Source organism: Solanum stenotomum, chromosome 6, assembly GCF_019186545.1.
Source record: "Solanum stenotomum isolate F172 chromosome 6, ASM1918654v1, whole genome shotgun sequence".
Taxonomy (NCBI): Eukaryota; Viridiplantae; Streptophyta; class Magnoliopsida; order Solanales; family Solanaceae; genus Solanum; species Solanum stenotomum.
The window spans coordinates 22,057,691-22,085,656 of record NC_064287.1 but is presented as its reverse complement, the minus strand read 5'-3'; the positions used below and the strand labels follow the sequence as shown (position 1 = coordinate 22,085,656).

Below are 27,966 nucleotides of genomic sequence, written 5' to 3'. Positions count from 1 at the left end.
TACCGAAATGAACATGAAATATGAATAATAAAAAGTATAGAAAAATGAAAGCAATTTAGTGTGTCACTAAGTAAAGTAGGGTAACGAGAAATCTTCACTAAGTACCCAGATAGCGATGGAGTGAAATGGTCACTGAGTGCTGCGGCGATGCGCCGAATGTTCTTCAGATAGCCCTTAGTTCTAGTAAGCCACACTCCCAGAGAAGGCAGATTGGTGAAGATGTATCAGATCGCCAAACACCTCGGTGATCCGTATAATGAACTTGAAGCATCGCTGATTGATCCTTGAGGAACGTTGTCCGCTTTGATTAGAAAGGGTGAGGAAAAGTGGATCGCCTAAACACATCAGCGATACGCCAACTGGTGGAGGTAGCCCGCCGAATGTTCCAGAGTCTCACTCTCATTCATTTTTATTTAGATCCATAAGGCGAGGCAAGTTGTGCTCACCGAAATAGTTCGGCGACTTGCCAAGAAGACTTTTGTCTCGCTCATGATCCCTACTCCTGCAAAATCAACACACACAATATTTAAAACACCAACACTTGGGTTGCCTCCCAAGAAGCGCCTTATTTAACGTTGTGGCACGATGTGGAAATGCTCTCAAGCATCTTCCAGGTACACCACCTCAATCAAAGAAATCTCTTGGCATTCTCCAAAGTATAATTTTAAGCGCTGCCTATTCAACTTAAATGCAGGTCCCTCTTGACCCTCGACTTCTATGGCACCATTTGTGAATACTTTTGTTAGTCTAAATGGTCCTGACCATTTGGACTTGAGCTTTCCTGAAAAGAGTCTAAGTTGGGAATTGTATAGTAACACCCAGTCTCCCACTTTAAACTCCTTCTTAAGAATTTTAGCATCATGCCATTTCTCCATCTTTTCCTTGTACAGGGCTAAACTTTCATAGGCTCTGGATCTGAATTCATCCAATTCGTTTAACTGCTCTACTCTTCCCCTTGAGGTCTTTGTCCAGTCCAAATTTAAACCTTTCATTGCCCGCAACACTTTTGTGTTCCAACTCGACGGGAAGATGGCAAGATTTACCAAAAACTAGTTGATACAGAGACATCCCAATAGGAGTTTTGTATGCGGTGTGATACGCCTATAGTGCGTCAACCAACCTTCGAGACCAATCATTCCTACTTGCAATCACTGTCATAGCCAAAATGCTTTTTATCTCCTGGTTTGACACTTCAACTTGGCCACTTGTTTGGGGATGATACGGTGTTCCTATTTTGTGTTTCACCCCATATTTACTCAATGCAGTTGAGAACCATTTATTACAAAAGTATGATCCTCCATCGCTAATAATGGCTTGTGGAGTCCCAAACATTGCAAAAATGTAGCACTTCAAGAACTGAACAACACTTTTTCCTTCATTGTTTGGAAGAGCTACACCTTCTACCCATTTGGAAACATAATCTACAACCACCAAGATATATTTATTGCCAAATGACCTCACAATGGACCCATAAAATTGATTCTCTATATATCAAATAGTTCTACTTCCAAAATTGGCGTGAGAGGTAACTCGTGCCTTTTGGACACTCCACCTTGCTTTTGAAATTGCGTCCCCTTCTTGACAAACTCATGAGCATCTTTGTATAGAGACGACCAGTAGTACCCACTTTGCAGAACTTTAGCAGATGTTCGTACACCACTGTGATAACCTCCAACCGGCGAGGCGTGACAAGCATGCAGGATCTCAACAGCTTCTTCTTCCAGAACACATCTTCTAATTATATGGTTAGCACACTCTCTAAATAAATATCGTTCATCCCAAAGTATTTCTTAACATCGAACATGACCGTCTTTTGTTGTGGGAAGTTCAGTTCATCTGGCACTACTCCATACACTATGTAATTTACAAAATCAGCATACCAAGGGGGTTATGTGAGGGTTACTGCGAATGCCCAGCTCGTCACTCTCCCTGCCTTCCAATCTTGAAAAGTGATCAGTCACCTGATTTTCACAACCTCTTCTATCTTTGACCTCAAAGTTGAATTATTGCAATAAAAGCACCCACCTTATCAATCTCGGTTTGGTGTCTTTCTTTGCCATTAGAAAACACAATGTAGCATGATCAGTGTGAATAATCACTTTTGTACCTAGAAAGTATACGCAAAACTTCTCAAATGCATAAACTACTGCAAGAAAATCTTGTTCGGTAACTGTGTAGTTACGTTGAGTACACAGTTATTTCGTTTCTATCCCAACACCGCGCCCAATGTCATACCGCTTGCATCACACATTACTCCAAATGGCTCTGACCAATCAGGACTAATGATGATATGAGTGGAAATCAGTTTTTCTTTCAGGAATTTGAAAGCTACCATACAAGCATCATCAAAGTGGAATTTCACCTCTTTTTCCAAAAGCTTGCATAGAGGAAGTGCAATATTTGAGAAGTCTTTGATGAATCTCTTATAAAATCCTGCATTTCACAAAAAACTCTGAACCCCCTTTACTAAAATGGTGGCGGTAATTTCTCAATCTCTTCAACTTTTGATTTGTCCACCTCCAGTCCCTATTGTGATACTTTGTGACCAAGCACAATTCCTTCCTTAACCATGAAATGACAATTTTCCCAATCTAGGACTAAATTTCTTTCTACACATCTTTGGAGAACTTGTCCTAAGTGTTCTAAACATTCTACAAATGTGTCACCCACAACTGAGAAATCATCCATAAATATTTCCATTGAGTCTTCCACCATGTCTGCAAAAATGGTTAGCATGCAATGTTGTAACGTGGCCGGGGCATTACACAATCTGAATGGCATTTGATTGAAGGTGAAAGTACCATAAGGGAAGGTAAAGGTTGTTTTCTCATGATCCTCCAGAGCAATGGAGATTTTCTTATAGCCAGAATACCCATCCAACAAGCAATACCACCCTCTCTTGGATACTCGATCAAGCATTCGATCCATAAAAGGCATGGGGAAATGATCCTTTTTAGTCCATGAATTTAGCTTCCGATAGTCCATGCAACCTCTCCAACCTGTCACCGTTCGCATAGATACAAGCTCTCCTTTGTCATTAGGGACAATCGTGACTCCTTTTTTTGGTACACATTGCACTGGAATGACCTATATGCTATTTGCAATAGGGTATACCACTCCTACGTTCAACCATTTTATTATTTCCTTTTTCACCACCTCTTGCATTGGCGGGTTTAGTCTTCGCTGATGTTCAACACTCGGTTTACAATCGCTATCAAGCTGAATTTTCTGAGTGCATATGCCTGGAAGGATGCCCACTATATCAGCAGTAGTCCAACCAATGGCTTTTATGTGCCTTCACAGTACTTCAAGGAGCAATTTTACTTGCCAATCAAGTACATCAGCTACAATAATCACCGGCAAGGTGTTATTTGCACCTAAGAAAGCTTATCGGAGGTCAGAGGGTAATACCTTCAGCTCGAGATTTGGTGGTTCTTCGATTGACGGCTTGGCAGGAGGGCTCTCTCAATTTTTTAGGACAATGTCCAATTTCACTGGTGTCTTTGTAAATCCCCCTATGTTTGTAAATGCGGCTACCACTTTATCCTGGCCTTGAACCTCAAACTCTTCATTGTTAGCCAACACAACTTCAAGTGGTTCTTTGCTGCACATCAAATGGCTCACACTAGCCACTACCTCGTCAATCATATCATCAGTTGAGATTATGTGAATGTAACTCGGGTGTTTCATTGATTTGCACACATCAAATGTGACTTCATCTTTATTAACCCAAAATTTCAGATCCACACTCTCAACATCCACCAACGCTCTCCGAGTTGCCAAGAATGGCATCCCCAAGATAATAGGAATATCAGCATCTATATAGCAGTCCTGTATGACAAAATTGGCAAGAAAAATAAATCGGTCAACCTTAACCAAAATGTCATAAAGTATTCCCACTCGGTGTTTGATCGATTTGTCATCCATCAAGAGTCTCATAATTGTAGCCTACGGTTCACCCAACTCGAGTTGTTTATAAATAGCATAAGGAATTAGTTTAATACTTGATCCCAGATCATATAAGGCTTTTGTGAACTTGAGCAGGACTACAGTACACGGGATGGTGAATGCTCAAGGATCATCTTTCTTTTCCATCAGTTCCTTCATTATAATTGCACTACAACTGTGAGAGACTTCAATCGTCTCAAAATCCAAGCTCTTTTTTTGTGACTAAATCCTTCTTGAATTTGGCGTAACCCAACATTTCCAACAATGCTTCAACTAGAGGGAGATTAATAGATAAAGTCTTGAATACCGATAGAAACTTCTTGAACTTCTCGTCCTCATTCTTTTTCATGAGGCGTTGAGGAAATGGAGGAGAGTTTGGGTAAAGGCTGCTTGGCTTTTAGGCATGGCTTGTACTTTTCTTCCTCACTTTGCTGCTCCTTTGTAAAGTCATGAGGAATGGTTTTTCTTCTTCCTCTCTATCTTTGCCTTCATTCCGTGTGTGCTCTTCTTCATGACATGTCACACCACCTTTTACTTCGTTTTCGCTCCGAGTGACAACGACTACTCCTTAATCTTCATCATATGTCACCATATTTTATTTCAATTGTATTGAAAGTAAACTCACTTGACTTTAAAGGACTTTGATTGCATCTGCGTGCGAGTTTAATTTATTGTTCAAGGATGATAAGTCCGCTTTCATCCCTTTCAATAAATCATCAAAGCCTTCAACTTTATCAAGAGTGCGTGCCAGCAAATCATTCACATGGGGACTACTTGCACCTCCCCTTGATTTTTGGCTCTCACTTGAGGCGGGGTGTTTCTCTTCATATTGATCCTCTCTTCTCCAATACTCATTTTGCTCGGAAAAATCTTGGTGGCATCTCCTTTGCTCAACTTCCTTCTAATGGTTCCAACCTTGATTTCCACCTCGCTGCAAATAGCATGGGTAGAAACCCTCCTCACTTCTTCTGGAGTTCCAACCTTGATTATCCCCAAGCTTTGAATAGCTTGAGGATGAACTCTTCTCAACTCTGAATACTCCAAAAGTTCCCTTCAGGTGCTCATGCAGAACTTCCATTTGAGTCAATATCTTCTTGATGTTTTCATCCCTCTCTTTCTCTTTATCCAGTTTCTCTTCTGTTAATATAAAATGAAATGGAGAGACTTGATCCTCTTTGGTGAACCACACTTGGTTTATTCTAGTCATGTCATCTGGATGAAACGAGGCTACCTCAAACGATTGCAACAATATTTCTCCTCACACCAACTAATCAACCACTCCTTTATTAACCGAATTGAGGTTTCGGTAGAAATATTGAAGTAACAAATCATTTGGCAGCCCATGAGTTGAGCATTTAAGTAGGAGTTTCTTGAATCTCACCCATGTTTCATGGAGCGGATCTCCTTTCCGTCGGTTGAAACCTTGAATTTCATCTTTAAGTTTCATCATCCTTGATGGAGCGAAGAATCTTGTGTTAAATGCTATAACTAGCTCCTCCCATGATGTGATGGATTTGTTTGGTAACTCGGTCAACCACTTATTAGCTTCTCCCTTTAAAGAAAAAGGAAATAACTGCAGTCGAATTGACTCTTGCGACACACCTTTCAATGAAAAAGGGCTGAAAACCTCTATAAAGTTTCGCACATGCTCGTGCGGGTCTTCGTGATCGAGACCTCCATATAGTCCCCTCATTTGGAGAAGGTGCAGAGTTGTGCTAGTGAGTTCAAACATCGCATTCTCATCAGTTTGTGGGATGCAAATGGCACCCATTCCACTTGATTGATCCGGGTTGTAGACATTATTGATGTCGTCTATACCATCACGATGACCTGCTTGACTATCGTTCATCTCGTCCTAACTCATGTCCACTTCTATGTGGTCCAGCCAACACTTACACAATGCAGCCAAAACCAATTTAACTACAACCAGCAAATTTGAGAGTGACAAACATTCAATCAAAGAACTCTAGGTAATGTTACTCCCTAACAGTGGCGCCATTTTGATAAACCCAATCAAATGTACTTCACTCAATACTAAGTATCAGCGATCGTTTAATTGTAATATAACCAAAACAAGGGTTCAGGTCGAATCCCAAGGGAGTAGTTTTTCCTTTAAATTAAAAAATGAAACTTTGACACAATCCCGTCAATGTTATGATTATGTTTGCCCAATTTCAATTCAACTTCACGAATAAACACAAATTAAACAAATACTAGAGTAGAACTTGGAGAATTGACCAGCCAATTGTCGAATTTTACTTTAGAGGGTGAATGTTGATACAAATAGTAGGTTATTTTGTTGTGGGTAGGTCGAGCCATATATAAGATAACTTTCTCTCGAACAATTACCTTTTCTATGACGAATTCTCTCGAACTTCATCACTAATTGTAAGATGCCCAAACCTTTGTCCTCATCAAATCCACTCTCTTGAGCTAGATACAAAGGATATATTTCGAATTTCACTCTCTGGAGCTGAAATTTGGGTAACCCACTACTAAGAATGCTAAGATTTCTACCTTGGTTATGTGCTTCTCTCTCGAGCAAGCTCACAACGCGGAATCAATTACACTAAATATGTAAAACAAACTCAATACGTAGTAACAATTAAGACCCACTTCAAATTAACCTCCCTATTTGCATTTCAACAAAACCCACTTAGCAAAACTTCAACAATTGGCTTCATAGTCAAAACCCAAATAGAGGGGTTTTAGCCACTCACATCAGAAGTAGAAAAATTCACATCCATTCTTCTTCCATAAGTGAATATAGAAAAATGAGAATTTTTATGAAGAAATCAGCTAAAGATCTTCTTGATTACAAAATCTCTAAAAATATTTCGATAAAAATCCCTCTGCAGAGCCTTTCGTGCTATCCTCTCACTAAATTATTTTGTTCACTCATTTCTGAATACCCTCTCTCCTCTCCAAAAATAAATTAAAATAAGTCTAATGTGTGACTGCTATAGACCATTCGGGCAAGGTTAGTCGAATGTCGCTGATAGGTCGGCGATGCGCCGATGCACCGATAGGTCGGCGATGCGACAATGTTCTCTATCTCGCTTTCAGATTTGACTCTTTCATGGTTTGGCGACTGTAACTTTAGACGATCCAAATTGAGATCGCCGAACACTTTCGCGAATCGCCTTCTCTCTATTATTTCGTTCACCAGCGTGTGTGCAGATCTTTTTCAGCAAACTTTGGCGATATGATTGTCCTTCACTGAATAGATCGGTGACACGCCAACTGGCTCTATTCCTCGCCGAAATTTCCCTGAATTTAGCTCCAGCATTCTGTAACTTTAGTAGATATCATGGTTGTTCGGCGATCCGTCGAATGCTCTTTTCTATCACCAATGTGGTCACCTCTTCCAGGGCTTAGCTCAATAGAACATTAGGCAAGACCATGGACATTCGTCAACTCGCCCAATTGTTTGGGCAATCATCAGGTCTTCTGTTTCTTGTTCTTTCAGCTGCCTTATTCCTTTTTGCCAAGTAGTGTCCATGCTTGATGTTTGTGTTATCAAGACAGAACTTCCAATGCAAGTGTCTACGATCGTACAATAGTAAAGTAACCCAACCAACAGTTGGGGTCGTGTCCCAAGGGAGTGGGCTTGAGTATTAATTGAAAAATAAAATTAAGTTCTAATTAGTCATAGCTAAAAACATTATCAAATATAAACATGTTAAATCTAAGGGGTGACGCAAGCGTCAATTATCAATGGGGGTTTGTGATAAATAGGCAAAAATGCAAAGAGTACTAATCAAGGAGAGAGAATTCTTGGGATGTGATAAGAATACAGGTTAGACTAGACTATTAGGTACATGCTTTTGATAGTAAATCTGTTGAGTATTTGTGACTAAGCTGGACTATAATGAGGGTAAATTCTCTCTCGAGTAACTTACCCCGAATCAAATAGGTTCCTCTCTGACACACACTTGCCGCATGAAGAACAACCTCCGCCTTAGCCCACTCACTCTCTCGATCTGAGTGTGTGGGAGAAGGACTAGGATTCACTCTATCAGGCTGAACCTCATGTCAACCCACTCCCACCAGCCATCAATTTAGTAGTCTTCGTTTTACGATCTCTCTCTCGAGCAAGTCGAAAACACAAAAGTGAAATCATATTTGCAACTACAATTTCATTAAGTTCCACCACAACTACTAAACAAAATCACATTTACACAGTAAATAAACAATCAACAAGCAAGATCCAACAGATAATCTAACCCATATTCACAAAATCACACCCCAAGAATTGGGGTTTTAACTAGACATGTAAAACAGATAGAAATTTATAGCAATATGAGTGTGTATTAAAATGGGTATGAAGATTTAAGTCTCAAAACAAGCAAAGAGTGAAGAATCCACAAGACTCAAGTCCAAAATCTTGGAGTTGAAACCCTTTGAATTTTCAATCTCTTCAAAACCCTCTCCAAACTTAGAACTCGAAATTCTATGTTAAAAATTTCTATATTAAAAATTTGATATAAGCTACAACTCTCAACGAGTATTTATTGTTTTCAAAAATCTATGCTATAGCGGATCATTCGGCGTCGTTAGTCGAGATCGCCGATAAACTCGACGATCCGCCCTTTGGTAGGTTTCATCGCCATTTTGCTCTATCCTTCAGCATCATCGTGTTTTGGATCATTGGGAAAAATAGTACTGCTTTGTGGAACTGCTCGGTGACACGCCGACAGCTCCTTGTCACCGTCGATTTGATCCTTTCTTTCAAGGCTTAGCACACTGGAACAAAAGGAGAGGATAAGACCTTTTGACGACTCAACGAATGGGTTCGGCGATTCTCAGATCTTCATGTCTTCGTTCTTTCAGCTGCCTTTGTTCCTTTTGTACTAAGTAGTGTCCATGCTTTCCCTCAAACTTCAAAAACCTGAAACTCAAGGGTTTTCATAAGATATTGAGATAAAATATGCATTTGAGGACACTAATTCTATCAAAATATAGCCCTAAATGAGTCCAATTTGTGGACTCATCAAAACCCCCAACTTAAACTTTTGCTTGTCCTCAAGCAAACTCAAATTCAGTCGTTCAAAAAAGGTATCCCAAACAATGCTACACAAGACTCAATCATGAATGCACACAACAAGACTTAATTTACTTAAGCAAAGATCAAATGTGCACTCAAAGATTCAAGTTGTGACTCACCAATATCAAAGAATCTCATGCTCACAATACTTGCTTCAAATGCAAGTTCAAGCTCAAGCAAAGTGTTCAAATGCCCTCACACAAGGAATGATTCCATATTAACACACAATGTTTTAATCATTTAATGTTTTGGAATCAAATGCAACGCTCACACTCACAAAGAAGAACATAATGCATAATTTGACAAATAGGTTTGCCTGTATTTTCCAATCAACACTTGCTTCGGCTCACTCAAGATTAAGAAGGTATTTTCAAGGCTTCTGATGAGGTTGAGTGCAAAGGTATGGTCATTTAGGCTCAGTGACTTTCATCCTCATGAAATGTGGAACTCACAACACTTCCTTTCCTCTTCCTTCATCATTTTCTTTAGTGCTCATAAGTCATCCTATTATTCACTTTCCATGAATTGTTGGGAAACCCCATTTCTTTTGTACTTTATTCCATAACTTTCTTTTTCTTTCGATTTTCTCTCTCTTTTTTTTATATGGAGGGGTTCCATTTTTCTCAAAACCATGGGTTAAAGGAGACTTTCCATGCACTTCTTGACTTTCCCTTTTGTTTTCACCACACCCCCAACTTAGGCTTTTGGCCTAAGTTGTCTATTCAATAAACCTCAAATCTAGAGGATTATAGGTAGTGGATTAAGAGAGGTCTAGTTTTCATCATGTTTCTTCTAAAGAAAGGTAAGACTCAAGGGGTGCTCAAAAGCGGTTCACACACTCACAAGGTAGGTCACAAAACTGGTTTATGTCAAATTATCTCACACTCTTAGACGTTGCCTAATATCATATTAAGAGATAGCATCACTTAGTTGACCGAACCAAAGGGGCAAATTCTAGCATCTATCATGTATAGTTCACAGGTAAGCTCATCACACTAGGCATTGACACTATAAGTTAAACAAGACTCCACACTTTCTCTAGTCTGCAATGATCATCACAAGAGACTCAATTCGATACTAGGCTAGTCATAACGAGATGCAAAGAGTTCACATATTGTCTATGCAACTTCATTTGGCTTCATCGTAGCTGCGCATTCATGTTTGTTCGATTGAGAGCACTATTCAAGTCAACGGTATTGATTGGAATCGAGACTCAAATTTTGCAAAAGAACATTCACGTTGAGCACACGAGAGGTGGCAAAAAAATTTGGACGGATCAAAATCATTTTGCAATTTAAAATAAAAGCTGCCACAAGATCAAACATCAACAATAAGTAGTATTTAACACAATTATAGCTTACAACCAAAATACATAAACAAACATAATTCACGAATAGCACACAAAGGTGGGCCTCACCCCATCACAAATAAAAGCAATTTGTCCTCAAATGCAATTAACACAAAAACCAAAAGTCAAAATAAAGTAAGACAAAGAGGGAGGTAAAGAGGGGATCCTGGCTAATCGGTCGCTCTATCTATGTGGGCATCAGTGTCCAATGCCTTACCCTAAGACTGGGGATCAGTGCCGAAGGTCACCTCAAGGGGAACAACAGTCCCAGCTTCACCAAGGTCTATTGACTGGAAAAACATGCACCACTTTGCAAAATCCCTTGGCTCATAGAAGAGTATTAGGGTCTAGGGTAATGGTTTTCCTGGCAGGAGTGGGCCTCTTTTCCTTGCCTTTCCCAGTAGTTATGGGTAGTTTCGAAGCTTTTCCTTTCGATGTAACTGCATCTTCCTTTATCACAATTCCTTTGGACTTCTATTGAGCTAGCATTATTCTTTCGGCAGCTTTAGCTTTAGTGATATCTGTAAAACTCGAAGAGAAGTTAGAGAAATATTTGACAAAAGCACTAATAAACTTCACCAACTCTTTCAGTGACTTGCCGATATCATTCGGTGATCTAGAGTTAGTCTGCTAAGAGCTACAGTGCACAAACATCCAGGGGAGTTGACAAGGGTAAAGCGAGACTTTCGGTGAGTCGCCGAAAGTCATTGGTGACCTTAACTTCTCGCCAAAAGTTATAGAATTAACAACACATTTATCATTAAATTAAAGGAGAAATGGGGAGGTTAGGCAAACCTCTGAGTGGTTCGGCGAGCACGACTCAGCTCGCCAAACGGCTCAACGTACCTATTTTCAACCCATCTTCTCGAATTCAACCCTGTAACCCCTGAAGACAAAATCAAAGTATGCATTAGTACAATCAAGGTATGACCCATAGCACCCAAACACAACCCTTCGAATTTTAATCCATATTAAGGCATACAATCACTGGAATTCAACGGTCATAAATACTCGAGCAAGATTGTCAAATTAAAGCATGCGTGTAAACAATCTAGTCCTACCCGACAGGGTCAGGACAGTTTCAACAAGATCTGGTTATTGTAAATGAGCATAAATTTTCATAAAATAAATTTGGGGAATACAAAATGTCACACCCCAAACTCAAGGGGCGCACCCGGCTCCTAATGCCAAAACTGAGGCCCGAGCCAACCCTGCTGAACCATTTTCTCCTAGCACATGGTAGCCACACGCAATCAAGAAATCAAACAGATATATCTCAGCTTAAAAGTAAGCCATCGGCCGGCAAGGCCCCTGCCAACTGATGTAAATAGCTAAGCACTACAACTCCGCAATAACAGTGCGAGCAAAATACAACAACAACAACCATAATAATAAGTAATAATAAAAAAATAAAAAAAAATAAAAATGGATAGGTATCTAACCTTAATTAACTAATATAAAATGATATGCTATCACCCTAGGGTATGAAACAAGTGAGGATATTTGGACCTCATGCCATCATCAGCTTCCTAGGTCACCTCTTCTCTATTCTTGTTTCTCCATAATACTTAAAGCGAAGCCACCTCCTTGGTCCTCAATTTACGGACCTGTCGATATAATATGGCAACTGAAGTTTCCTCGTAGGACAAATCCTTTGTGATCTGAACATCCTCAACTGGGACAACCCGATAAGGGTCTCCTACACACTTCCGTAGCATTGATACATGAAAAATTGGATGAACAAATTCTAGCCCCGAAGGCAATTCTAACTGATAAGCCACTTGTCCTACCCTCCGAAGGATCCGGTATGGCCCAATGAATCTTGGACTAAGCTTGCCTTTTTTGCCAAATATCATAACACCTTTAATAGGCGAGACTTTTAAGAATACCCAGTCATCGACACAAAACTCTAAGTCCCTTCGTCGCACATCTGAGTATGACTTATGTTGGCTTTGAGTTGTTACCAACCTCTCCCGAATGAGCTTAATTTTCTCTGCTGTCTACTGGACTAAGTCGGGTCCGATCAACCCTGACTCACCTACCTCAAACCATCCAATAGAGAATCTACATTTTCTCCCATACAATGCCTCATAAGGTGCCATCCAGATTCTGGAATGATAACTATTATTATATGCGAACTTAATAAGAGGCAAGTGGTCATCCCAACTTCCCTTAAAGTCTAGCGCACACGCCCGTAACATATCCTTGAGTGTCAAATTTGTGCACTCAGTCTGGCCATCTGTTTGAGGTGAAAGGTGGTACTAAGATTAACTTGTGTTCGTAATCCTTTCTGGAAGGACATCTAGAATTTGGCGGTAAATTGTTCTCCTCTATTAGAGATAATAGATACTGGGACACCGTGTAGCCTAACAATCTCTCTAATATAGAGCCCTGCATAGTCTTCATCCGAAAAACTAGCCATGACTGGTAAGAAGTGGGGTGATTTTGTTAGTCTATCATTACTTAAATAGAGTCAAACTTGTGAAACGATCGAGGTAACCCTATAATAAAATCCATATTAATTGCTTTCCACTTCCACAAAGTAATGAATATCTCCTAAACTAGCCCAGCGGGCTTTTGGTGCTCAACCTTCACCTATTGGCAGTTAGGACACTGCGCCACAAACTCAGCAATTTCCTTCTTCATCGCCTGCCACCAATAAATCTCCTTAATATCATGGTACATCTTCGTCGAACCAGGGTGAATAGAATAACGGGAATGATGTGCCTCTTCCAAAATTCTATGTCGAAGCCCTGCATCATTCAATACACATAATCGACCGCTATATCTAAGGACTCTATCTTCTGCTATATCAAATGCTAAAGATTGTTGATCCTGAGCATTAGCTCTAAGCTAGGATCCTCTTGCTGTCGTGATTTTACTTCTACAACTAGAGATGATACGGCTGTATCCTGAATTGTGACCCCACTATCGTCTGCCTCTAACAATCTGACTCCTAAGCTAGCTAACTGACGAAGCTCTCGCACTAGCTCCCGCTTCTCAAAACCTAAGTGGGATAAACTACCCATAGATTTTTGACTGAGGGCATCAGCTACCACATTCACCTTTCCTGGATGATATAAAATATCCACGTCGTAGTCTTTCAGTAACTCAAGTCATCGACGTTGTCGCAAATTTAACTCCTTCTGTTTAAAGATATATTAAAGGCTTTTATGATCTATGAAAATGTCAACANACATTCACCTTTCCTGGATGATATAAAATATCCACGTCGTAGTCTTTCAGTAACTCAAGTCATCAACGTTGTCGCAAATTTAACTCCATCTATTTAAAGATATATTAAAGGCTTTTATGATCTATGAAAATGTCAACATGAACGCCATATAAATAGTGTCTCCAGATATTTAATGCATGCACAACTGCAGCCAACTCTAAATCGTAGGTCGGATAGTTCTTCTCATCCTTCCTCAACTGCCTTGAAGCATATGCGATAACCTTACCATGTTGCAATAGAAAACATCCGAACCCAAAACCAGAAGCATCACAGTACATTGCATAGCCTTCTGAACCCTTTGGAAATGCTAGAACTGGTGCTGATGTCAACCTGTCCTTTAGCTCCTGGAAACTATGCTTACAAGCCTCAGTCCACTGGAACTTAGCTGCCTTTTGAGTCAGCTTCGTTAATGGTGCTGAAAGTGAAGAAAACCCCTCTACAAACCTTCTGTAGTACCCCAGCTAACCCTAAGAAACTACGAACCTCAATCGGAGTGATAGGGCTGGGCCAAGTTTTTATGGCCTCAATCTTTTGTGTATCAACCGAAATGCCTGCATATGATACAATATGACCTAAGAAAGCAATAGAGTTCAACCAGAACTCACACTTGGAAAACTCAAGGGGCACAACTGTCTCCTAATGCCAAAACTCAAGCCCGAGCCGACCCTGCTGAACCATTTGCCCCTAGCGCATGGCAGCCACATGCAATCAAGAAATCAAACAAGTATATCTTGGCTTAAAACTAAGCCATCGGCCGGCAAGGCCCCTGCCAACTGATCTATAAAAGAAATAGCTACTTCTAGGAGATCATATAAATAAATAGCTAACTAGCACAGAAGTCCTGATTGGGCTGTCGAGGCCACCATGATATCTATACCAAAACTAAAAGCAGGTATATATCAATACAATACATCAAACAGCTCACAAGCTTCAGCAAACCAACCACATAGGCTAGTATGGCCATAACGTAGCTATACACCCCACACACCAGTCTGCAAGCCTCTAAGAGTAGTAAATATTAGCGGGATAGTTCCCCAACCTACCCATAAAGATATATGCAATAAAAGGTAACAAACCTCCCAACTCTGGCAACTCTGGAGGAAAAGGGCTAGCCAACCGGATAAGAGTCAATCCTGCTGTTGAGGAGGTCTACTCAGTCGTCTGTCAGGACCTTTCCAATGAACGCTCGAAAGACCGTAGTTCCTTCACGAAAGTTGTTCCTTATGTCCTAATCTTCGAAAACACTATATATACACAGCTGGTATGCACCTTCATTATACTAGGACTCTATAGAAACCCTCTCTCCTAAGCTTTCTCTCTGGTTTTGGAACTAAAATGAATTGTTTCCATGGCTAAAAATGTTAAATAGCTGACATATCATATTTCTTTACCTGACCCGGATCCGACCAGGATTTTTACCCTAGCAGTCTCTAGTAAAGCCCTCATAACTTTTTACTCGGATGTCCGTTTGATACAGGGTTTTGTGCGTTGCAAACTAGACTCGTAGGCTTTAGATTTAATGGATAATAGGTCTTCTAACTATTTATATATTGGGAGAAAACATCCAATACATTTGACCCAAATTTCAAAGAAATCTTTAAAAAGGAACTTATGATAACTTTCGCCAACTTTTATTTTGCCACTTACTTAACTTGAAAACTTGAGATAAAACCCTTGAACACTTAAAATATGACATACCACATCCTTTTTTATTTATTACTCACCCTCTTTGTCTTTTGACGAAGGTACAAGTTAATTTAGACATTTGGAAAAGTCGGGATGTTTCACAAAATCTACCTCTTGTGCTGACTATGGAATGATTGAAACGCTAGGCGGCAATGTAATCCAATTCCGAGCACAAATCAACCAAAATACATTAGAGATGCAACTATATTGAAAGTAAAACTAGGTGTGAGCATGTAATGTTTGTAAATGAGGGAGAGCGTAGGAAATTGAAACTTTTAAACCTTTAGCTTGAAAAATCGTCCAGTTCTTAACCACTCAGGACATTAGTCGTGAGCGCTAAACCATTCGGCGTCACGCCGAGCAATCACATTCTTTGCCAATTTTTACAAAATCCCCCTGTTAATTGGGGAGTCCAACCAACGGTTTCCACTGGGATCACCGACAAGGTCGGCGATTTGCCAAGAATTTCCTGTGCTCCCCGAGTTTTACAAAATCCAATGTAAGTTGGTCTTGAGTTTAACGACGGTCTAGTATGGAGTCGCAAAACCGTTCACAGAGTCCCTGATCGGACCTGTTGCTCGCCAATCTGCACTTTTTGATCACTTTCCACACTTTCATCTGCACAATCAACACACCATTATTTTATCAAAGCAACATAAAGCAATTAAGGGTTTTGGGTTTCCTCCAAAACAACGCGTTAGTTAACGTCGTGGCACGACGTAACTCCACCTTCAAACTTCATTTTTGGGGCTGACTATAGTGTCACTAGGCAAACCCCCTTGTTGTCTCGGATTGATGTGAGACGAGATATGACCCATTTGGGTCTCTAACTGCTTGATCAAAACTGAATAGGAGGTGATGGTCTTGCTAAGGGTGGACACTTCTTCTTTCATGCCTTTTAACATTTTGTCTGACCCTTCAACTTTGTTGAGAATACGTGAGAGCATATCCTCAGTCCTACCACCTACCGAGTCCTTGGGATTTTTGCACTCATGGAGAGGCACATATCTATCCTTCTCCCCATCCTTCCAATTCAGATAATGGTCCATCTATACACGATCTTGATTCTTCCAGCCTTCGTCTCTAGCCTAACCCTGGTTACCACACTGCCTTGGATAGTTTGAACAATAGCTACCGCCTTGGTTGGATAGAAAATTTACCTTCTCGTTATACAAAGCTTCAAACTTCATCTCCTCAGGATTTGCACTCCCAACCCCTACAACATTGACACCACGGGCATAAGCCCCCATGACAGTTTTGGATAAAATGTCAACTTGTGTCATGATCTTGTCCATGTTTTGGTGTCTATCATGATCTTTTTCAATTTGCTCCTTACAGAGTTTGAAGGTGAGAGGAGAGACTTGGTCCTCGCGAGTGTACCACACTATGTTGATGGTTGTCATGCCATCTAAAAGTTGGACTGCTACTACATATAGTTATGGCATTAAGCCTATAGGCGAAAGTTGGTCAGCCACCCTTTTGTTAATTGAGTCCAAACTCCGGTAAAAGTACTGAAGCAACACATTATCAGGAAAACTATGGGTTGGGCATTGAATCACCAACTTTTTGAACCATAACCAAGTTTCGTATAGAGGCACTACTTCCTAATGCTTAAAGCTCTGAATGTTATCCCGAAGGGTCATCATCTTCGAGGGAGGGAAAAATTGCACTTGAAATGCGGTTACCAATTCCTCCCAGGAAGTGATGGATTCACGCGAAAACCCGGCCAGCCATTTGCGCGCCTCTGCCATCAACGAGAAAAGGAATAATCTTAACCGGATTGCCTGCTGAGATATGTTTTTGAACGAGAATTGTCCGCACACATCCACGAAGTTCTGAAGATGCTAGTGAGCCAACTCACTAAAAAATACCTTAAGTTGGAAGAGTTGCAACATAGTACTCGTTATGTGGAACACTGCATTTCTCTCAGCTGGAGGTAATCGGATCGCTCCAATACCTCCCAGGAGATAGGGACCGCTGATGTTGGGCTCTTGGACATCGTTGAGATTTTTGATATCCTCTTGGTGCCCCACTTGGCTTCCATTGATACTCAAGCTTTCTGAAATATTCACACAAGCAAACAAAACAAAATTAAAGATTATGTGAGTAAACTACAACTAAGAAGAACAAAAAATCTACTAATCTAAGAATTGTCAAGTGACACCACTCCCTGGCAGCGGTGCCATTTTGATGTTTGCGTAATCAAGACACAACTTCCAATGCAAGTGTCTACGATTGTACAATAGTAAAGTAACCCAACCAAGGGTTGGGGTCGAGTCCCAAAGGAATTGGCTTGAGAATTAATAGAAAAATAAAATAAAGTTCTAATTAGTCATAGCTAAAAACATTATTGAATATAAACATGTTATATCTAAGGGGTGACACAAGTGTCAATTATCAATGGGGTTTTGTGACAAGTAAGCAAAAACATCAAAAATGCAAAGAGTACTAATCAAGGAGACAAAATTCTTTGGATGTGACAGGTATACAGGTTAGACTAGACTATTAGGTACATGTTTTTGATAGTAAATCCGTTGAGTATTTGTGACTAGGCTAGACTATAGTGGGGGTAAATTCTCTCTCGAGCAACTTACCCCAAATCAAATAGGTTCTTCTTGGACACCCACTTGTAGCATGAAGAACAACCTCCGCCTTAGCCCACTCAGTCTTTCAAGCTGAGTTTGTGGGAGAAGGACTAGGGTTCACTATCTCAAGCTGAACCTCATGTTGACCCACTCCCACCAGTCATCAATTTAGTAGTGTTAGTTTTACGACTTCTCTCTCAAACAAGCCGAAAACACAAGTTTAAATCATAATTGCAACTATAATTTCATCAAGTTCCACCATAAGTACTAAACAAAAACACATTTACACAATAAATAAACCATCAACTTGCAAGACCCAATAGATAATCTAACCCATATTCAGAAAATCACACCCCAAGAATTGGGGTTTTAGCTAGACATGTAAAAGAGATAGAATTTTTTACCAATATGAGTTTGCATTCAAATAGGTATGAAGATTTAAGTCTCAAAAAGGCAAAGAGTGAAGAATCCCCAAGACCCAAGTCAAAAATCTTGGAGTTGCAACCCTTTGAATCTTTATATTTTTCAAAACCCTCTCCACACATAGAACTCAAAATTCTATGATAAAAATTTCTATATTAAATATCTGATATTAAGCTACAACTTTCAACAAGTATTTATAGTTTTCAAAAATCTGTGCTGCAGCGGATCATTCGGCATCATTAGTTGAGATCGCTGATCAACTCGGCGATTCGCCCTTTAGTAGGTTTCATCGCCATCTTGATCTATCCTTCAGCATCGTCATGTTTTGGATCATTAGGTGACATACTACTGCTTTGCGGAACTGCTTGGCGATATGCCGATTGTTCTTTTTCACCACCGATTTGATCTTTTCTTTCAGGCCTAAGAACACTGGAACAAAAGGCGAGGATAAGACCTTTGGGCGACTCGCCGAATGGGTTTGGCGATTCTCAAATCTTAATTTCTTTGTTCTTTCAGCTGCCTTTGTTCCTTTTTTGCTAAGTATTGTCCATGCTTTCCCTCAAACTCCAAATGCCTGAAAGTTAAGGGTTTTCATCAGATATTGACATAAAATATGTATTTGAGGACACTAATTCTGTCATAACATAGCCCTAAATGAGTCCTATTAGTGGACTAATCAATGCTTTGGCTCAAACTCCGAATACCTGAAACTTAAGGATTTTTATCAGTAATTGAGACAAAAGATGCATTTAAGGATACTAAATCTATAAAAATCAAGCCCAAAATGAGTCTAAACTGTGGACTCATCATGCGTCGCCGGCACGATGGCCATGCGATCCGTCGAGTTATCATGAATCATCACAGCAACCAGAGCCCGCGTCGACCTTTTATCTAATAAATGCATCCCTTCCAGAAGTTGGGGTTTGTTGAACTTATTAGCTCTAGAATTACTACAGTTATCCGAGTAGTAGATACCATCAAACAAACAATAACTGATTTAATGAGCCATTCGAAGTTTCATAGTCTAAATGTGTTTATACTTACACGTGCATGGCTTAATCTTTGAGACAGGCATATGACTACCGGCAGGATCAACCAGGTAGCATTCCTCAATGAATTGGGAACCGTTCTGTGTAGGCCAAAGGCGATGTGGGCAGGCCACTTCCGACGTCGGCTGACCGTTATGCGCAAGACAAGGGCAATGCGGGCAGGCCACACCTGACGACGATTGATCAATGTGCACAGGCCACGACCGATGATGCCAGCCCACGTCAGAAGTCGGCTGACCGTTGTGCCCAAGCCAAAGGCGATGCGGGTAGGCTACGTCTGATATTCGTTAACCGTTGTGTGCAGGCCAAGGGCGATGCGGGCAAGCCACGCCCGACGACGACAGAGCGATGTGCACTGGACATGGCCGATGTAGGAAGTCCACGATCGATGTGGTTAGTCCATGGCGGATGTCGGCTGAGCGATGTGCACAGGCCACGGCCGATTCGGGCAATTCACGACCAATGTCACTTGGCTGATACAGCCTTCCATTGGCCGACGTCGCTTGCCCGATGTGCACTTGCAACGTTCGATGTGTGTACGCCTTGGCTGATGTCACATGCCGTTGGCCGAAAACGCTTGGGTGATATTGCTTGGCACTGAACGTGAACTGCCCCTACTGCCTACATAGACCCACATGCCCATTGATATCTTACTTTGCCTTAGAATCGCACCAGACATCCCTAAAAACCTTTTATAGCGACATCGTTATTGGGACCTTAACATGTCATTATGCATGATAAATTAATACAATGTCATGGAAAACCTCGTAATGGAGCATCGTTATTGAATAACATTTTGATCGGCATAGAACATATAGTTCAACACTTAGCGGTAAACTAGTAAATTTCACGTACCATGTTATTATCGGTACTTATTTTTTAACACTTAGTGATTGTTTTCCTTCCAAAGATGCAAGCAATACATAAAAGAACATCTCTTTTAAAAATTTAAAAATGATTGGATTTGAGGTTAGGGGAGGGGGAAGGTGGGGGGGACGAATCGGAGCGACAAAGGGTTGAATCTCAGTGGATCGTGGCAGCAAGGCCACTCTGCCACTTACAATACCCTGTTGCGTATTTAAGTTGTCTACAAAAGATTCTACCCGACACTTGATGGAATTTGTAATTAAAGGCGGTCACCGCGACGCTTCCGTCGCTGCGACTTAGCCAACGACACGTGCCGTTGGGGGCCAAAGTCCCCTACTGTGGGTCAGCAAGTGGACGGTGAGTGCATATGTTGCTTCTAGCCCAGATTCTAACTTAGAGGAGTTCAATCATAATCCAACATACGGTAGCTTCGTGCCACTGGCTTTTCAACCAATCGCGATGACCAATTGTGTGAATCAACGGTTCCTCTTGTACTAGATTGAATTACTATTGCGACACTGTTATCAATATGGTAAAACTAACCTATCTGACGATGGTCTAAACCCAGCTCACGTTCCCTATTGGTGGGTGAACAATCCAACACTTAGTGAATTCTGCTTCACAATGATAGGAAGAGTCGACATAGAAGGATAAAAAAAAACGTCGCTATGAATGCTTGGCTACCACAAGCTACTTATCCCTGTGGTAACTTGTCTTATGATGGTCTAAACTCAACTCATGTTCCCTATTGGTGGGTGAACAATCCAACACTTGGTGAATTCTTCTTCACAATGATAGGAAGAGCCGACATCGAAGGATCATAAAGCAACATCGATATGAACGCTTGGCTGCCACTAGCCAGTTATCCCTGTAGTAACTTTTTTGACACCTCTAGCTTTGAATTTCGAAGGTCTGAAGAATCATTAGGCCACTCTTTCACGGTTCGTATTCGTACTGGAAATCAGGATCAAATGAGCTTTTGCCCTTCTGTTCCACACAAGATTTCTGTTCTCGTTGAGCTCATCTTAGGACATGTGCGTTATCTTTTAACAGATGTGCTGCCCCAGTCAAACTCCCCACCTGACAATGTCTTCCACCCAGATTGGCCCGCGAAGCGAGCCGTGGGTCCAAAAAGAGGGACAGTGTCCCACTTCTGATTCAAGGAATAAGTGAAATAACGTTAAAAGTAGCGGTATTTCACTTTCGCCTTTCAACTCCCACTTATACTACACCTCTCAAGTATTTTCACAAGGCTGGACTATAGTAAAGCTCAACAATGTCTTTTTTCCCTGCTGATTTTGGCAAGCCCGTTCCCATGTATGTGGTTTTCATGGATAGTAGACAGGGATAGCGGGAATCCTGTTAATCCATTCATGTATGTCATTAATTATATGACGAGACATTTGGCTACCTTAAGAGAGTCATATTTACTCACGTCGTTTACCCACGCTTGGTGAATTTCTGCACTTTGTCCTTCAGAGCACTGGGCCAAAATGACATTGCATAAACATCCATTACGACTATCATAATGATTTGTTTTAATTAATAAGTCGGATTCCCCTTGTCCGTACCAGTTCTGAGTTGGTTGTTCTACGCTTAGGGAAGCCTCCCAAAGGAACCGTTCCTAGTCCATCCGCCAGTCGGAACGTGTTGACCCTTTCTCACCGCGGGAGCAGCTCGAGCAGTCCATCGACAGTCGATGGGTTCGAGACTGGGACCCCCATTCCTATCCCTCAAAGCCAATCCTTTTCCCAAAGTTACAAATCAATTTTGCCGACTTTCCTTGCCTACATTGTTTCATCAACCAGAGTCTGTTAACCTTGGAGACCTGATGCGGTTATGAGTACGACTGGGCGTGGACAAAATTCGGTCCTCTGGATTTTCAAGGGCTGCCGGGAGCGCATCAAACACCACGCGACATGCGGTGCTCTTACAGCCGCTGGACCCTACCTCTGGCTGAGCCAATTCCAGGGTTGGTAGTCTATTACACAAAAAAGACAACTCTTCCTGAGGCTATAACCGACATCTCGGGACTTTCTAATGTTGTCATCAACCGCCACGTCCCGGTTCAGGAAGTTTAACCTGGCTCCCTTTCTAAGTACGTGCGAAACAAGCTATCTGGTATTGTTCCCCTGACCCTTAGGATCGACTAACCCATGTGCAAGTGTCATTCGCATGGAACCTTTCCCCTCTTCGTCCTTCAAAGTTCTCATTTGAATATTTTCTACTACCACCAAGATCTACACAGACGGCTGCTCTGCCCAGGATCATGCCCAAGGTTTTGCAGCGACCGCCGCGCCCTCCAAATCATTAGGGCCTAGCACTTTCCCCAATGGTCGGGTGTAGTTCATGCGTTTCTATTTTCGAGGCTATTTGATTTGGTAGGTCAGTTGTGACACACTCCTTAGCGGATTTAGGTTAACGCGCAGTTTAGCACTGTAACCCGGCTTCCGGTTCATACCGCATCACCAGTTCTGCTTACCCAAAATGGCCTACTTGGAGCTTTTGATTCTGTGGCACGGCTCAACAAAGCAGTCGCACCGTCCTACCTATTTAAAGTTTGAGAATAGGTCAAGGACGTTGCACCCAGAGGCCTCTAATCATTGGCTTTACCCGATAGAACCTGCACGTGATCTCGACCTGTCCTTAGGGAAATTTCGGAGGGAACCATCTACTAAACGGTTCGATTAGTCTTTTGCCCTTATACCCAAGTCAGACAAATGATTTGCATGTTAGTATCATTGCGGGCCTCCATCAGAGATTCATCTGGTTTTAAAAAGCCTAGGCATAGTTGACCATCTTTTTGGGTCCCGACAAGAATGCTCACACTTGAAACCTTCTCAGAAGATCAAGGCCGGTCGGCAGTGCACCCATGAGGGGGATCCCACCAATCAATTTCTTTTTGCCTTACGGGTTTACTCGCCCATTGATTCACATACATGTTAGACTCCTTGGTTCGTGTTTCAAGACGGGTGGAATGGGGAGCCCACAGGCCAGCATCCGGAGCGTACAGATGCCTAAGCACGCCAGAGGCACGCGCTGCCTACCACAATAAAGGAGACGATGTTTCACGGGAGCATCAAGAACCCAAACCTTGGCCACCCCCAAATCCACGCTGGTCCACGCCACGAGTCGATCGGCAAACCGGCTAGTCACCGTTCCACATCAGACCAAGGCACATTGTCGACCCCCATCCACTTACCTTCAGACAATTTCAAGCACTCTTTGACTCTCTTTTCAAAGTCTTTTTCATCTTTCCCTCGCGGTACTTGTTCGCTATTGTTCTCTCACCCGTATTTAGCCTTAGACGAAATTCACCGCTTGATTTGAACTGCATTCCCAAACAACCCGAATCGAGACTCACCTCGTGGTGCGACAGTGTCCGGGTACAACGGGGCTCTCACCCTCTCTGGCACCCCTTTCCAGGGGACATGGGCCCGATCCACCGCTGAGGACATATATATATATATATTGAGTGCTCATGCATGTAACAATAAAACAAATTCCATTTATGAGAAACAAATACTTGCACTTGTTCATTAACGCCGTCATAAGTCAGTTTTCTTTATACTCCTCTTTATTTTCTTTTCTAAATTAATTATGTATTAACAGTAATAATTCCTACTAACTTATTTTAATATTTCAGACTTGACCCATTATTAACAATAACCAAATTACCAACAAATTAATTAACTATAGTCAAATGACTATTCAAAATTGTCAAAAATGACCTTTCGGGTCCGCGTCATTACATATGGAGTCCTTCGGGGTTCTATACATCATGTTACAACTAGGGGATACCCCTGAGTGGTGACAAAGTTTGTATCAGAGCACATGGTTTAGAATGGTCCTATGATGTCTCATAAGCCACGTCTAGTAGAGTCTTGTTCATGAGTGTGAAAAGCGCCACATTTATGAATGAGAGGCAACAAGATGATTAGGAAACTCCACTTCATTCATTAATCTTAAGTTGTGCGATAGAGTTTAAAACTATAATGTTTCTCTCCTAATCCTTATCTTATGTTCTTCAGGATATGACCACCCGGAGAGCTTATGCTAGAAGAAATGTGAGGGAGAATGCATAACTAGAAGCTCATCAAGTTCTAGTTGATCATTTGGCTGATAATGTGTCTAATGCGGAGTGTAGGGCTACTTTTTAAGTGTTGGCTCAAGCGGTGACGGCCCAAGCCAATAAGGAAGTTGTGATTCCCACAAGCTCAAATGTGAATTCGGCGGCTTCAAGAGTCAGGAACTTCACAAGGATGAATCCTACAGAATTCTATGGGTTTAGAGTTGAGGAAGATCCTCAAGAGTTTATCAATGAGGTCTATATGATTTTGATTATCACGGAAGTGATGCCGGTGGAGAAGGGGGAGTTGGCCGCTTACCAATTGAAAGGTGTTGCTCAAACTTGGTTTAACTAATTGTAGACACATAATTTTTGACCAAACATAAGGTTTTACACCATTTTTATTCCTTGTATATTTATTCTAGGTCTACATTAAATATTTTATTTTTCATCGTATTTTAGTAAGTTTATTTTAAAAGATTCGGAAACTACAAAAAAATATATTTGTTCTTTTAATTTAAATTGTATTGAACAAGCTAATATTTCTTAATTACATTTTTAGACTAGCTATTTGACTTTTCTTATATTTTATTAATTCAAAATAATTACTTAACATTTTTATTATTATAATTATATTACATATTTAATTTTAAAAATAATAATAACTTTAACTCCCCACCCTTTCAATCCCACTACCCCAACATCACTCCACTACCCACTCACCACAACCTACTATTCAACATACCATCCCCAACTTAGGAGAAACCCAGCTAGGCCATCATAAACAACAAATAAAGATCTCATTACAAAACAAGGAACTACAACTTATCGGCACCTTCATCTGGATTTGCTTCGTTGTTAGCTTGGAGAGCATAGAAACGAGTTTTCTTTTGACCCTCAACGTATGGACCACTATAAGAAGCTTGCTTAGCATCTCTCCCTTTAGCCACAAGAGTAGGACAATCTCTCACCTTATGATCATCCTTTCCACAACCATAGCACCCATTAGTACTGGCTAAACATTTCCCAAAATGCTTCTTCCCAAAAGTGGAACAAGTAGGCTTAACAAATTGTGAACTACCACCTCTCTCTTGGTTGAACTTAGGAACAATTGAGAAATCTTGATTAGGAACCCTCTTCTTAAACCTAGGTTGTCCTTGCTCATCGGACCTACCCCTTTTTAAATCCTTATTCACCCTCATAAGTTTGGACTCCTCAATAAATTGAGCATACACAACAAACCTAGAGATATTCATGTCACCATGGAGCATTGCCGTACGATACCCTTCCTTAACCAAGTCGGATGCACCGGTAACAAACCTACTCATCTCCTATCTAGAGTTAGACACCAAGGATGGAGCATATGTAGACGACAAGCTAAACTTCAAAGCATACTCCTCCACACTCATACTACCTTGCTTAGAGTTTATAAACTCCTCAATCTTACACTCTCTCTTCTCACGGGGAAAGTACTTTCCCAAGAATGCTTCCTTAAACTCCTCCCATTCTACATGACCCACTTCAACCGTCTATTGGCTTTCCATTGAGTGAACCAAATTTAGGCCACCTCTTTCAATTGGTAGGAAGCCAACTTCGCCTTCTCCCAAGATGACACACCCATAGCATCTACAATTTTGTAGATTTCATCTAAGAATCCTTGGGGATGTTCTCCCATTCTAGAGCCAAGAAAGATAGGAGGATTCATCCTCACAAAGTCTCTCAATCTTGAGGCCACGGTACTCTCATTAGCATTCACCCTAGGCCCCACATCTCGGTTAGCTTGAGCCATCATGGCTTGAGATAGAGTTAGAAAAGTCGCCCTAATCTCCTCATTAGTCATGGCCGGGGGAACCACCGGAACCTCATTCTCTTGTTCACTTTTAGGGACTTGGCCACCTTGAAGACCTTGATCACCTTGAGGAGGAACTCCCTCATTTCCAATCTCCTCTCCCGCTCTCCTCAGGTTAGCCCTCGTATTCATATCCTATAAAAACTAGAGAAGGATTAGGAAAAGGAGACTTATAGACCAAACTCTAAGACACGACTTCAAGAATAATGAAAGAAGTATAACTTCTACAATCCTATAGCCTCTCGCTCATAGATGTGTCGCGACTCACACCGATGAACAAGACTCTACTAAACGTGGCTTTTGAGACTTTGAACCTAAGAACCATTTTACAAAACCTTATGCTCTGATACCAAGTTTGTGACAACCAGAGAGCATCCCCAAGTCTTAAAATGCATAATCGACCTCTCGGAGGTCTTATACAAGCCTTTAGCATTCATCACATCAGATATCTAAAATAGTTTGAAATTTAAAAACTCTTTAAAACAAAATCCATAAGGCTCAAAGGTCACTTTTAAAAACATCTTTTAAAAGTACACAAGAGGAATACTAAGTCTCTTAGCCATCTTAGACATAAGCCAGAAAACATACTAAGGACATGGACCTTTACAATCAAAAGAAGTCTATTAAGTCTATTACAAGAACCTTATCATAAAACTAGAATAGAAAAGTCTTATTGTCACGACCCAAGCCTAGGGCCTAGACGTGACCGGCGAATGGGGAACCCGAAGGAACCCCAAACAAGCCTCATAGCGTATCATTACACATCCTTGGTCGCGGAAGCAATTAAAATGACCATAAGCGATAAGCATAATCAAGGGAAAATCGGGACTAAGGGAGCAAGAAAAAAAAAGGGAATGATACATAAATACCATAGATGAGTCAAGCTCAAGCATAATACACAACTTGTCCAACACCACCTCTAAACATGGGTACTTAGCGGGGGCCAAGACAAACTCCCGGGCTCACCCTCATAGTCAAAACATAACTAAAAAGGAAAAGTCTTATACATAGCAAAAGATCATAAGCAACGTCCCCGGAATGGAGGACTCACCAATAACCTCTATAGAAAATCGTATTAGCCACGCGGAGGAGGATGGTCAAGCGGTGCTCCGGTCCCTACATGGTGACATCATGTAGGCATAGAGTTTGCATTAGTAGGTTCGAATGTACTAAGTATATGGGATGAAATGCAATGCTACAATAGATGGACATCATAGGAAAAATGCATAATCATACCCGATAGATAGTATATTAAAGAAATGATATGTATAATGATGCTTACACAAAAATCATATTTAGTGGGACGTAGTACATGTGTGGCGAGTAACCATCACTATAGTATTTTCCAAGGCCTACCACCCCCTTGGAGAGGCGAAAGAGCCTACAACCCCCCGAGCTAGGCTTGGTCGACTCACAACACTTATATAGAGAAAATCATATACATGTATCCATTCATCATCATTTCAATGATTATATGACCATCCGACTCATAGGACGTACATTGGACCTTCCATTTTCTAAGAATTCTATAAGTGGGCATTTTATCAAACACATGGTGGGCTATTGTTCATGTAAAGAAAATCATGTATTTCAAGAGTACTAAGTCCAACCAATTCCAAAATCCATATAAATCAGCCCACCAACAACATACATATATATAAATCAACCTTCATAATTTGATAACGGAAGCATGAAAACCATAAACATCACATAAAAATTCTATTTCATGATAATATGCAAACTATACCATAATAGGGTGTGTAGTAGTAATTCCATACTTCAAGAGTTCATAATAACCATAAGGACCCATAACTTGAAGTAAAAATAGAGAATAAATGGTTGGACTTGTGGAAAGGAAGG

The 27,966-nt window shown here is 41.0% G+C and overlaps 2 protein-coding genes and 1 non-coding gene across 3 annotated transcripts; all 3 read right to left on the bottom strand.

Moving 5' to 3' along the window:
• Positions 1–599: 599 nt before the first annotated feature.
• On the bottom strand, positions 600–992 carry LOC125868578 (uncharacterized). The gene has a single exon (XM_049549207.1). It carries the CDS (start codon positions 990–992, stop codon positions 600–602), a length of 393 nt encoding a protein of 130 aa, XP_049405164.1.
• A 109-nt stretch (positions 993–1,101) lies between these two features.
• Positions 1,102–3,015, bottom strand: LOC125868577 (uncharacterized). Its single transcript, XM_049549206.1, has 5 exons — positions 2,802–3,015; positions 2,236–2,433; positions 2,026–2,107; positions 1,553–1,758; positions 1,102–1,421 (listed from the first exon to the last, which is right to left on the bottom strand). Exons 1-5 carry the CDS (start codon positions 3,013–3,015, stop codon positions 1,102–1,104), a joined length of 1,020 nt encoding a protein of 339 aa, XP_049405163.1.
• Positions 3,016–20,316: 17,301 nt separating this feature from the next.
• Positions 20,317–23,826, bottom strand: LOC125869460 (28S ribosomal RNA). Its single transcript, XR_007446833.1, has one exon. It is a non-coding gene; the product is annotated as a 28S ribosomal RNA (ribosomal RNA).
• Between the last annotated feature and the right edge of the window lie 4,140 nt (positions 23,827–27,966).